Source organism: Xyrauchen texanus, chromosome 9 (genome assembly GCF_025860055.1).
Source record: "Xyrauchen texanus isolate HMW12.3.18 chromosome 9, RBS_HiC_50CHRs, whole genome shotgun sequence".
Classification (NCBI taxonomy): Eukaryota; Metazoa; Chordata; class Actinopteri; order Cypriniformes; family Catostomidae; genus Xyrauchen; species Xyrauchen texanus.
In genome coordinates, this window is record NC_068284.1 from 24,925,176 (window position 1) to 24,938,459 (window position 13,284).

The 13,284-nt window shown below is 38.9% G+C and overlaps 1 protein-coding gene across 4 annotated transcripts; it reads right to left on the reverse strand.

Moving 5' to 3' along the window:
- Window positions 1-254: 254 nt before the first annotated feature.
- On the reverse strand, window positions 255-13,177 carry yipf1 (Yip1 domain family, member 1). Of its 4 annotated transcripts, none has more exons than XM_052134277.1 (10): window positions 12,698-12,802; window positions 12,460-12,572; window positions 12,142-12,191; window positions 11,833-11,987; window positions 11,661-11,741; window positions 11,378-11,465; window positions 11,178-11,294; window positions 10,497-10,663; window positions 8,363-8,545; window positions 255-1,529 (listed from the first exon to the last, which is right to left on the reverse strand). In XM_052134277.1, exons 3-10 carry the CDS (start codon window positions 12,173-12,175, stop codon window positions 1,434-1,436), a joined length of 921 nt encoding a protein of 306 aa, XP_051990237.1. In that variant the 5' UTR covers window positions 12,176-12,191; window positions 12,460-12,572; window positions 12,698-12,802; the 3' UTR covers window positions 255-1,433. The 4 variants fall into 4 exon arrangements, with proteins under 4 accessions (XP_051990237.1, XP_051990238.1, XP_051990239.1 ...); XM_052134276.1 differs by having other exon boundaries at window positions 256-1,529; window positions 12,521-12,572; XM_052134278.1 differs by lacking the exons at window positions 12,460-12,572; window positions 12,698-12,802 and adding an exon at window positions 12,904-13,177.
- Between the last annotated feature and the right edge of the window lie 107 nt (window positions 13,178-13,284).

Here is a 13,284-nt window from a genome sequence, read left to right on the forward strand (position 1 = left end):
GCCCTGTGAGGTCAAGTAAGGTCGTTCAAATAATGTCAGAAGACACCCTCCCATTGCATTCAAAAGTGATTAAAAAAAATTTAGTCTCCTTTCTTATTTTAAATCCACCATGTATTGGGTAACTTTGCGGCACAGTGACATTGCTCCACAGAGGTTATAGGTTTGGGAGCCAGCATCAGTGTAACTCTAAGCTAAGGCTAGAATGACCATTAATTAGGACACACCACACATTTGCACAGTTTCAAGTGACACAAATTTTCTATTTTGATCATTTGGAAAATGTAGCTCAGCCATTTCATAACACTGGTGCCACCTTGTAAAAAACTAATTGATCTAATTCAAATAACAGTGATGGATTAAGGTTGAAAGTGCACTGACGATGGCACACTGAGATACATGAAACGCTGCACTGTATCAGATCCTGACATCAAAGACAAGATAGATTTTATCTATGACAATGAACCTTTGTTCCTTGTATTTTGATGGTGCAGAGAAGCAAATTCTACAATCTCCACTGCTATCACAGAGACATTATCTGGGGGAAAAAGCCTCCTCTTCTGCACATATGCTCATCACTTCCAATTAATCTGGATTGGTGTGCATATACAATTTTAAACAGAAGAAACTACTAAATATTTATTACAAAATGATATCTTGGAACACAGTTATCAGTTAATTGGCTGAGACATTGTATCTACATGTACAGACAGTAACAAATCTCTCAGAAAACACACAAAAGCAATTGTAAAAGATTGTACAAATTGAAACAATTTCTGTGATCTAGCTTTGGCATTCAGCTTCATCAAAACTAAAGTAGCTGACCAGTTTATGTGTGTATTCTTAAACTCGATTTGCATGACTGATTTGCAAGATAGCACTGTAAAGTTTGTGACATTTCAACTGTATGTACAAGTTCCGAAGTGGTAGGAGAGTGACCCTTATGAAAACCATCTCAAGCTCAATTATCACATAAATATTTAAACCACAGCTATATACACATCCTCTACTTATACAGTACAGTAACATGTGTCTAAAACTCAGGTAAGAAAATTAGTAATGTTACAGATGATTATCTAGAGGTTACCCAGCTCACCCACATGCACAAACATTTGCTAAAATTTGGCTTTTACCTTCACACTTTATCACAAAGACTTTTAAGATGAAGTGACATTCAGACAACCTACGAGCCCATTATCAAGATACCTTTTTCTCTCTAATAAGGCAAGAGGAGAAGCTGCAATTACAGAAGAATAACAATTGCTTGAAGAGCAGAGATTATGTATGGGAATTCTTGTCTCGAGTGTGAGCATGTTGAAAAATCTTGTCAACTGCAAAGTTAGTCAAAAACAGCAGAGCTTGCATAGTCATAATTACATTTGTATGTAATATCAGTGCCACACCACTGAAGCCCTTTATTTACCCTCGGCTCTGATTCAGTTTGCCTTTGTGGTTGATAAAATGTTGGTTGTTCTCAGTGAGTCATTGTGATCCTCTGATGGATCCATCTCATTTGTACTGAAAAAGTATGTCTGCAAGAGAGAAAAGAGAGAGAAGGCACAAATCTTTCAGACTTTGATAGCACTTTTGTTCCTTAAACTCCACTAATTCTGCATTCCATAATTAAATTAATGTAATTGATGGCATGTGATAGCCATAAGGATAAGGTTCTTCTCTCATACTGGCATGTTTCCAGGCCAATGACTACTGCTAGTGTTTCCAAGAACACTCCCCTCCCCTGGGATAACACATTTGAAACTAAGTTTGATCCTTTAATGCTGCAAGAGGCAGTGCCAATTCTGCCTCTGTAGCATTCTAATAAAACTCAAATGTTGAATATTTCGTCTAGTCAATATCAAACAAGAATCTGAATAAATGTAAACTTTAACATGTTTGATGGTTTTGAGGACTACAGAATGATAACGTTTGACACCGTAGATATATGTATAATTTGTAGCATTTTTTTGTATAGTAGATAGAATATATATTGTAAATTAGAAGGCAATAATATAATATATCTTTTTATAATTTGTAGGACTGTCAATTTTTACAATTTCAAATAATTGTAACTATAAAAGCCTACGGTGGTGCTATGCTGCCACGTACTTATTATTTTTTCCACTCAATTATATAAAAAAAATGACATCTTATCTCATAATAACAATGATAGATATTTATGTATTTTAAAATAAATGCATAAAATCATAAAAAAAAAAAACAGTGTCATGTAAATACTGAAGGTAGCTACACACATACCCAGATGCTATAGTCAGACAGAGAGTACAGGAGACCAAAGTTCTTTGGAGGTTTCGCTTACCAAAAGTGAAGTGGAGGCACCAGAGAGAAAGACAGAGGGAGCAGGAATGTCTGTCACCTCTATTCTGAACAGGTGTGTGTGTGACCTCTGTGAAAACAGCCGGTAGGTGTAACATTTTCTGGCAAAATCAAGTTGTTCCCTTACGACTCAGTCCACGTGACATTGCATTTATTAATGCATATGGGGAGTGCCTTCACACACCCAACCTATTTGAAACCACTCTACAATAACGGCAATATTCTAATATTGGCTGTGGTGTTCGTGTCTTTTTCAAGATGTTGTTCCGTAAGTATTCCTTGTGCGAGAGACACATCTTGCCGTCAGACAAGCATGCGAGCTGTGTTTTCTGTCTGGGCTGCACCCACGCAGAGTCAGCTCTCATGGAGACATACTGTCCTCACTGTGAGGATATGAGTCTCAAGACGCTTCGCTCACGAATCGCCCTCGTTCTGAAGGATGATTCAGCCTCTCACGCCCTCCCACTTGCCTCTTCTGCGATACCAGAGGGTTCACACGAGGAGGCAAAGTGGGGCCCGCAAGTTCGAGCAGGATGAATTTGAGGTGTATTTCATCCCGGCACATGCCACATGAGCCCCTCAATCTCCACAAAGAGCATGTTTCCCAGTACGCTATGTGCGAGACGAGCTCCGGCCCTCTGAAGGAGCGTGCGCCCTCATCTCGTTTGGCGGATCTGACGCTGGGGATGATGACAATGTCATGTCTCTCACCGCATCAGGCAAATGGTCAGTGGATGATCCTGCCACCCCTCCCCCAGTGAGGGCAAGGAACGTGTATGCGCCTCTGACAGGGAGATGCTCCACATCCTTACAAGGGCAGTCGAAGAGCTTCACCCTGACTGGTCTCCCCCAGAGGAGCCTGAACAGTCTCGCCTCGATGAATGGTTCCAGCAGTCCGGACGCCATGAAATGGCAGCATCCCGCACAATTCTTCCCCGAAGTTCATAATGAACCATTCAAGTCCTGCCGCGCGACCTTATACAGCACGGTCGTGCAGTGACGCATCCTCTTTAATGTGGATCACGGGAAAGGAAACGGTTATGCCCAATTACTCCCTGTGGAGGATACGTTAGCGGCACACCTCTGCCCAGCGAGTAACATGTATATCGTTCCAAACCGTGTCGACAAACGTCTGCACTGGCGGGAAAAGCTTACTCAGCTGCAGAACAAGCTAGATCAGCACTACACACAATGGTGGTGCTCCAGGGCAGAAATTAATGAAACTCTTTTGGATGCTCCAGTGTCTCCAGCCAGCCTTTTTGGCGGTTCTATGAACAAGTTTGCTAAGCTTTATGTCGCGATTCAGCAGCAGTCACAGGCTATGAGACACTTTATGCCTAAATGGAGTATATCACAGCCGGTTCGCTCTGTTTAGAGCCAGCACCTGACTAAAAGTCCCATACCCGCTGCCTCACAGGCACCTGTGTATCAGCACATGCAGCAAAAGCGCTCCTGATGGCCACAACCCTTTGAAGCGGAAAGCAGAGCCCGCGATTCCCTCCGGGTCTGTCCACAAAATAAAAAGGCTTGGATGGAGAGACACAAAACACTGTTCCTCATCTCTCCACTATTGTTTGTTGGGCAAGGAATATTGTTGTTAACAATATTGTTAAAAATGTTGTTTCTGTGTTTTGCACTCAAATAAATGCAATAAAAAATGCAATACGTGCAAAAAAGATTACAGCATTCGTTGCAAATGCACAAGATGCTCACACGTTCTCAATAGTGAGCCCCTTATTCCTCTTCAAAGCACACAAATTATGCGTAACCGCTTCCCTGTAGTGAGTGTCGCGTCATATCATACGGTGAGCAAACCAAATTGCCCTCCGTTCCATTATGCGGATGGGTGGCCAGTCCTAACGGGTATTTCAGCATGGGTGCCAAAACGATCAAACATGGTTATACGATCCAATTTTGCACACTGGCCCGTTTCAACAGCGTTCTGTCTTCCACGGTTTCGTCTAATGACGCGTCAGTGTTACAAGCCGAAACACACAATCCCATTGTGAAAAACGCGATAGAGATTGTGCCAGATTGTAAAGCACAAAAAGGGTTTTACAGTCATTATTTTCTTATTCCAAAGGCTTCGGCCAATCCTGGATCTGAGAAATTTAAATCGTGCACTTATAAAGCGTCCATTCAGAATGATAACTCAGAAACTGACCTTATTGCATGTACGCCCACATGATTGGTTTGCGTTGATAGATCTGAAGGATGTGTACTTTCATATCCAAACTGTACAACATCACAGGATGTTTTTGAGATTTGCATTCGATAGAAAAGGGTATCAATTCAAAGTCCTGCCCTTCAGACTGTCTTTGGCTCCTCGCACATTCACAAAGCGTATCGGTGTGGTTCTCGCCCCCCTGAGACTGAGCGGCAAGCGCATCTTGAACTACCTCGCCAATTGGCTGTTACTGCCACAATCAGAGGCTTTGGGGAAAACATTTCCACTGAAACTTGTTTCAGAATGTATTGGGATTTGTGGCGGCGGCATATTTTGTCAGGCAGAAAGTGGTGACCACGGATGCTTCCAATATAGGTTGGGGGGTGGTGTGTGATGGACGCCCAACCTTTGGCACCTGGACTGGTGCGAGGAGAGTTATCGGCTGTAATTCTAGACTTAAAGGCTTTCAGTCAGAAATAGTGAGATTTCATGTCCTGGTTTGCTCAGTCAACATTACATTTGTGGCATATATAAACAGCCAAGGTTGAATTAATTCACCGCCACTGTCGAAAATGACGGGTCACCTCCTCCTATGGAGGAAGCATCATCTCTCCCTGAGAGTGATATATGTTCCAGGCCGCCTGAATTAAGGCGCAGGCCTACTGTCACGCTAAGGGGGTGATACCGGGTGAACGGAGACTTCATCCTCAAACTATACTGTGGATTTGGGAAATATTCAGCAAAGCAGAAATCAATCTATTTGCCTCTGTTATTTGAAGCCCCTATATATATATATATATATATATATGCCCTTCCCTTTAAGTACGGGCTCCCAATCATTTACACAACCGCATGTATTCAGGCTGTTATAATTCCATAAAGTCACAAGCACTTTATTATAAATAAACTCCCTTCCCGACTGGGTTCATAGGGAGTTAATTCATACTATATGACTATAGTTCATATATTCGTTATGAATGCTCTCCTGGCCATCATGAGGATCACTCACTGTGGCATGCTCATGTCGGTCGCCATCCCATAAGATGGTGCCGCCATGTTTCCTCTCTGGGAAGTTATGTAGTTTAGTATGGCGTGATGGGATTCTGTTCTCAATATGCATTAATAAACGCAACGTCAAGTGGACTAAGTCATAAGGGAATGTCTTGGTTACGTACGTAACCCTGGTTCCCTGAGACAAAGGGAACGAGACATTGCGAACGCTAGCCACACTACAAGACTCAAGAGTTCTTGAGGCACGAGCCTGGTGATGGAATGGTGTCTGTGCACCTGTTTTTATAGCGGTCAGTTTCATGGCAAACAGGCGGGGCTCAAACACCATAGCCAATATTAGAATATTGCCCTTATTGTAGAGAGGTTTCAAATAGGTCGTGTATGAAGGCACTCCCCATATGAGTTAATAACGTAACCGAGACGTTTTAATCGTTAAGTGAGATGTTGGCATTAATATCATGTTATCAGAATGATTTTGGACCGATGCCAGTTCATAGCAGACAGGGTTGCCTGGCGCAATGCCAAATTTAGAAACCAAATGATCGACAGAATGTCCCATCATAGCTGCTTAGGACAAAAACTCGGATTAACATAGAAATCACGTTATTTTATTATGTGTCGTTTGGCACCTGAGTAGGACACTGTGTGACTATATACCTTCAGCCTCATCTCTCTGTTTGATTGAGGACTCAAGCCACCAGCACCAGAACAAGTTTTGAATTGGGGGCAGCAAACTGGGCTGGTTGTGATGTCATCACAAAAACATTCTGCAGTCAATATGGCCAATAATTTATAAAAAGAAAAAAAAAATTATATGGCCAATTTATACCAGACCAGCTTCAAAGATTGTCAAAATCATGGTGGCTGACTAGTTATTTATCAACATACACCATTAGAATGCTGAAGTAGCCTAATCTAACTAAAGAGATTTAAATTAGCTTCTGCACTGAAACAGAGAGATCTGGCTATACTGTACATGAAAACCTTTGATGAGGCAGCTCTCTTCAGTTTCAGATACTATTTGGAGGCTGTACTGGTTCAACTGTGTGTTCTTGTATATGGGGTCCCTCTTTTTAGGCATCTATTCAATCGTTTGACAGTTGTTTTATTGCATGTGACTGCATTTGACTTAACAACATTACTACTTTTTTAAAGTTTTTTTAATTGCATGTATTGCATTCGACATTGTGTGACTTGGAAGAGGTAAGGGTTAAAGTCATATCCTCATCCCCATTAATAGGATACAAAGCAATATTTGTTCATTATCCTTGTTTGTCTAATGCTGCTGAATTTATGACTGATCTTTGATATCAATCTTGTCTTACTGTGAATTAAATCAAATGTCCGTCTTGAAAGAAGAATTACATGAACTCACATGGGTTTTAAAACACTGTTATTTTACTCGATAAGCTTGATAACACTGTGCAAACAGTATATGGTCATTCTACCATTCTACTTATCATATACGTCATATCATGCAAGTAACTACTTAAATAAACATCTGGACTTATGGTTTAACACACGTCTACATACAACATAGAATGGCAATGACAGCCAGCCTGCCCCCTTTCACTTTCATTTATTTCTGGCTTTTTTATTTAGGTTCCAGGGCTTTTGTAGATCAGTCAGTGGTTATATGGATCGATCAGACATTTTTCACTTTTCTTGGCGCAAAAGGGCAAAATGGCACATTAACATTTTTAAATGAATATCAGATGCTAAAACTACATCAAATTATAGTCCTTACCAGGAACACACTTTAAAGTCTGTTGTTGTTTATGCTTGAGGACTTGCTATTGGCTGTTGTCATTGCATAATTAATACGGTACTTTTGTGCAGGTTTTGGGGTGTTTGGGGGTGTTTCTAATTAACATTTAAAAGTTATTGGGGGTTATAGTTATGTTTTAAGTTCCATTTAATGTTAATTATGAAGTTTTATGTTATGACATGTTGTTTTATTTTTTTAACCACTCTTGCCACACACTGGTAACATCTGTTGGTGAAATCGCATGATTTGACGCAGTGTGATGTATGCTTCAATGGATTGAAACAAATTGTTTTGAAGGTTTCAAAGCTTGATGAAATGTTTTAAGTGCTCATCACTTGTTAAAGTTTCCTGAAGCCTGACCTTTTAAAAAGGGAGACAAGAATAGGAAAACAAAAATGCCTCAAAACAGCTAGTAGTCACTCCTTTTGAGAAAATTACCACACAACACTACTATTAATGCATGTGCCAGAAGTGTATTTTTATGTCAGCTGAAGTTCTGTTGATGTGTAGGCCAAAAGTGGGGGCTGTAGTAATGAAAAAAAGTAATATGGGCTTATAACTTCACAGGGGTGAGTAAACAATGACCAAATTTTCATTTTTGGTTGAACTCTCCTTTTAAAGGCCATTATCATAAGTTCTTGTGTTTCATCTGCTCTATTTTTAACTGTTGTCCATGTATACATTTTTCAGCAGATGCCTTTGAATCGCCTCAGCGGTTTTCAGCGTAATAAGGTTAATGTTTTAGGACACTGTATCAAGTTACAATTTTTGTTGTGCTTCATCTAGCTGTCAAGAATGCATCCTGTTCGGCTGCGTTGCTAGAGGTGTGCGGACTGCCCCCTGCTGATGGGTCTTGTTAAAACAAGATACTTTAAGCTTGAATTGCTACAATGGTACAAAAATACATACTTTTTTACGGAATTTACGTACGGATCAGGAGATACTATTAATTTACTTTATTACTATATAATTAATTGCATTAAATTGACATGTTAAATCAACAGCCCTTATAGTATGCAAAGAGGTGTGTTGTTCTCCACAAGCATCATCATTTTTTATTATGTGTAAAGATTCATAAAATGTACCTTGCAACCAACTGCAAGAAGGACATGAAGAATCACAATGGCAGACATAATTGCAACGGTAATCCGTGGTTTATCATCCCTCATGGCCGGCAAGAATGTAATTACCAGAACAGATCCTGAGAGACACAAAGCTACCACAATGGAGCACCACCTCAACCTTTCACTTGGTATTATCCACAGTATCTGTTTCATAAATGCAGACAAACAGGTAAGTTGTAACTGAAATGTAATAACAGAAAATGTTCAAAAATGAATCATCAAACTTTGATGCATTATATTTTTTAACTGATGTGATAATTAATAATAATAATAATAATAATAACTATATTTTGTATAGCGCTTTTAAAAGTTAATTCTCAGAGCGCTTTACATAAGCAAAATGAAAAGTAAAAAAAAACACATAAAAAGGCATGATCACACAATACAAAATATTTCACACAAGATTACAAACCTAAAAACAAATTATAAATAAATATCAAGACAGATTAAGACCATAATATACATCTCATTTACAGCCACCAATATCACCTCTACCCAAATGCTTCCGTAAAATAATGAGTTTTAAGGGATGTTTTAAACCTTTTCAAAGATGGTGCAAATCTTATTTCGGAAGGCAAGGAGTTCCATAACTTTGGGGCGACTGAAGAGAATGCCCTATCACCCATTGTTTTTAGCTTAGTTACCGGAACAGCTGAAAGACCGGCATCAGCAGAGCGAAGATTACGTGTTGGGATGTAGGGCATTAAAAGCTTGGCAAGATATTGAGGAGCGAGTCCATTCAATGCCTTGTACGTCAACATCAGAATCTTAAAATCAACACGAAATTTAACCGGTAACCAATGCAAGATCTCTAAAATGGGTTTTACATGATCTCTTTGTCTTGTCCTAATCAGAATACGTGCGGCAGAGTTTTGTACCCACTGAAGTTTGTTCAGAATAGATTTTGATGCTCCTGCTAACAAGGCATTGCAATAATCAATTCGAGAAAAAACCAGAGTATTAATTAATTTTTCAGCTACAGGAAAGGACAGCATGGGCCGTAATCTGGATATATTTCTAAGATGAAAAAAAGAAACTCTAACAGTATTACATACGTGAAGATCGAATGTTAAATTAGAATCGAAAATTACTCCCAAGTTTTTTAATTTTGGTTGGAACTGGATTACAGAGCCGACCCACTTGTAACGCTACAGGTTGCACTCTGCGTAACTGGTGGGGCTGAACCAATAAGCATCACCTCAGTCTTATCACTATTTAAGCATAAAAAATTAGCAGACATCCAATTTTTAATAACTGTGATACAGTTAGAGAGATGTAATACGGCCACATTTACATCAGATTTTGATCTGGGTGTCGTCCGCATAAAAATGAAAATCAAGACCTAGAGACCTCAAGAGTTGGCCAAGAGGAAAAATATAAAGAGTGAAAAGTAAGGGACCCAAAATTGAACCCTGAGGAACACCAAATTTTACCATACCAGCCTCAGATCTGCAGCCACCCAGCACAACAAATTGTTTGCGATCCGAAAAATAAGACTTAAACCAGCTCAGAGCAGAGTCAGATACACCAAAGACAGACTCTAAGCCGAGAGTAAAGTGCTATGATCAATAGTGTCGAAAGCAGCACTGAGATCAAGCAGAATCAGTATTGATAAGCAACCAGCATCGGAAGCCATCAATAAGTCATTTGTGACTTTGACTAATGCTGTCTCAGTGCTATGCATTTTTCGAAAGCCAGATTGAAGAGGCTCAAAAAGGTTATTTGCAGACAAATGAGAAAGCAGTTGTGAAGCAACAATACGTTCCAGGATTTTAGCAATAAAAGGGAGACCAGAGATGGGACGAAAATTTGCTAGATTCTCACAGTCACGGCTATTTGTTTTTGGGACAGGGGTTACAGCAGCAATTTTAAGTGCAGATAGCATGACACCAGAAGACAGTGAGTCATTTATAATACTCAATACAGCCAGACACAAAGAAGAAAAGCATGACTGAAACAACCCAGCTGGTATGGGATCAACACTTGAGGTGGCAGCCCTCATTTTTAGAACCACATTACACAGGGATTGAGAATCTAACATGGAGAATTCTGAAAAACTACACACATATTAATGCATAAAGCTTGTATTACTCACCACAGCAGGAATGTAGATGGTGAGGGAGTAACCATAGACACAGACTATCTGCAGAAAGGAGTAGGACACCAGGCTTGTGACCTTCCTATTTCGCCATTTGAGAAAACCCCATAGAGCTAATGGTACAAACCATGCATAGGTGTAGATTGCTGTAGCAGCCATGGTTACTTGAAAAACAAGATAAAAAAACTATTAAAAATGTTATGGTAAGGATTATGGGGTCTTTACAGCATACTAAACTCCTCTGATAATATAATTTATTGATATGTTTACAAACTAATCTACAAGTATTTTATTACTCTTGCACAGGCTTAAAAGGAATAGTTCACCCAAAAATTGTGTTTATATCCATACAATGCAAGTCAACGGGGTTCAAAACTTTCAAGCTAACCCAAAATCGTATCACTTCAGAAGACATGGATTAAACTTATGCTGCCTCTATGTCCTTTTTGAAGCTTGAAAGTTTTGGACCCTGTTGACTTGCATCATGGATATAAACACATCATACAACTTTGAAAATATCTTTGTTTGTGTTCCGCAGTGATAAAAGGTGATGAGAAAATTCTACTTTGGGTGAGCTATTCCTTTAACAATACTGGAGTAGATACATTTTAAATCCTACAAAATGTTGCTTGATTTTACTGGTCAAAACACAGGATAATTTCAAACCACAATTCTCACCCTTCCTGAAATCTGGCACATATTTGTACTGTGGCTGACCCTTGTTCACGAGAAAACTGGAGATATTTCCACTAATAGCGATGGCAAATACAAGAGTTGCACAGATCCAGAAAGGTCCTACAACAATAGAGACCAGCATATTTAACCTTTTATAACTTCTTTACTTTTCTACTATGCAGTTTTATTTTAGTTTTGCTTACCATACAGGTCTGGGTTACTTCGTAAATAGATCTCGACAAAGTTTTTCCCAGGCCAAGGCAGAACTGAACCAAATATTCTGTCCTTTACCTATAAATATACAAACAGAAGTTGTTTCTGCTTCACCGGAGTCTCATCTAGATGGCACATTGCTGCCATTAGTTTCAACAAATACTTATTTTGCATGAGTAATGTTAGGGAATAAATAGCAATGAAAGCTTTTAAAAAAATGTTTTAAGATGTTAACAATTACTGATTCCTACAGTAAAGACTTATGTAGCTTACCTGATGAGTATCCACATCGAATAATGTTTGATAGAACTCAAACGTCCAAAAGGGAGCACTTTTTCTTTGACCCGACAGAAGCTGTATGATTAAAAATAAATAAATGGTTTAGAGACAGTTATCTATTGGGGGAAATGAAGAGGTTACGTTTTCTTGATTGTATTCCTCTGACCTCAGTTTTGTCGTCATTGTCCAATGGATCAAACTCTTCATCTTCGAAGACAGTTCCAGCAGCTCTTCGTTGTTTTCGAGATTTGATGGCGTCATCAATGGTCACTGTTGTAGCACCTCGGTTACTTTCAATGAAATTTTGATCATCTTCAAATTCTCAAAGCACAAAAATAAAGAACATTTTTATACAACATTTAAGAGCAACATGCAGATTGCAATATTTTATGATTATTATTTTTCTACACTGTTGTTAAAATGGTAAAGTAAATAGAATTACAAGTCATCATGAGTGGGTAATGCAGTAACTCACCTTGAAAATGCAGTTGAAAATCAGTATTCGCCATCACAGATCTGTGTGCTCTGTAAATGAAGCATCATCAGAATCAGAATGAGCTTTATTGCCAAGTGTTCTCACGTACACAAGGAATTGTTTTGAGAGATAGGAGAAACAACTGCACACAGAACATTACAGTGAAACACAAAATATAAAACAAGGCAAGAGTATAAACAGACATTTAAAGAAAAAAATAGGACATATTACATAGAATGGCGTATGTACTTGTGCAAGTGGTAATGTATGAGCAAGGTCATTAAAATGTGCAAATCGAGACATTTAGAAAGTAGACACCTTTTAGCTAATGACGTCGAAGTCGATCATTAATATTGAGTGATATTAACAGAGGATTTACCGCTGTAATTTCAGTATCTTGATGTACAGCACGAGTGGCAATGCTCTACAACCTGTTGACAGTCAGACGTATGCGGATATTAAGTCATGCAAAACAGAAAACTGCAAATACATTGATCGTTGCAAATTGTTTTGTTTTAGAAGCAGCACTGCCAAAGACTAGTTAGCATACACGTACCTAGAGCGAAAAACTACATCAAATGTTCATCGTCGTGATCAGCAGAGAACGCTTCCCATCTGTTGTCGATTTGAAACTTTGTTTTTGATGCGTGCATAATTGACCCTATTTTACATATCCGGGTTTGGAATGCGGAAGTAAATGATAGCAGGGTAAACTTGTATATCGGTGAATGGGAGAACACAGCAAATATAATTTTTGCTTACCCGTTTGCTCCAACAGCAAAAGAAAATATCCACTGTTACTCTTACACGACTTTCTAAAAGAAGAATAAAATAGAGAGCGGTGGATTACAGCAGAGAGAAGAGAGAACGTTGCCAAATGTATTGTAACTCCCCCCGTAGCTGTGGTAACCAATATATTTAAACTAATTCCAGGGTCATTTAACACATATTATAATTTTATAAATGTACACTAAATCATTTTAAAATTGCAAATATAAAAAAGTTTGCAAGATTTACGCTGCTAAATACGGCGGAAACGTGTCACCACCGTCGGTGTAAAACGCGGAAATAACTAATTACACAGTTAAAAGCAAAGTAAAAACATTATTGCATGATTTAAAATTTAGGTCATTAAATATAGAA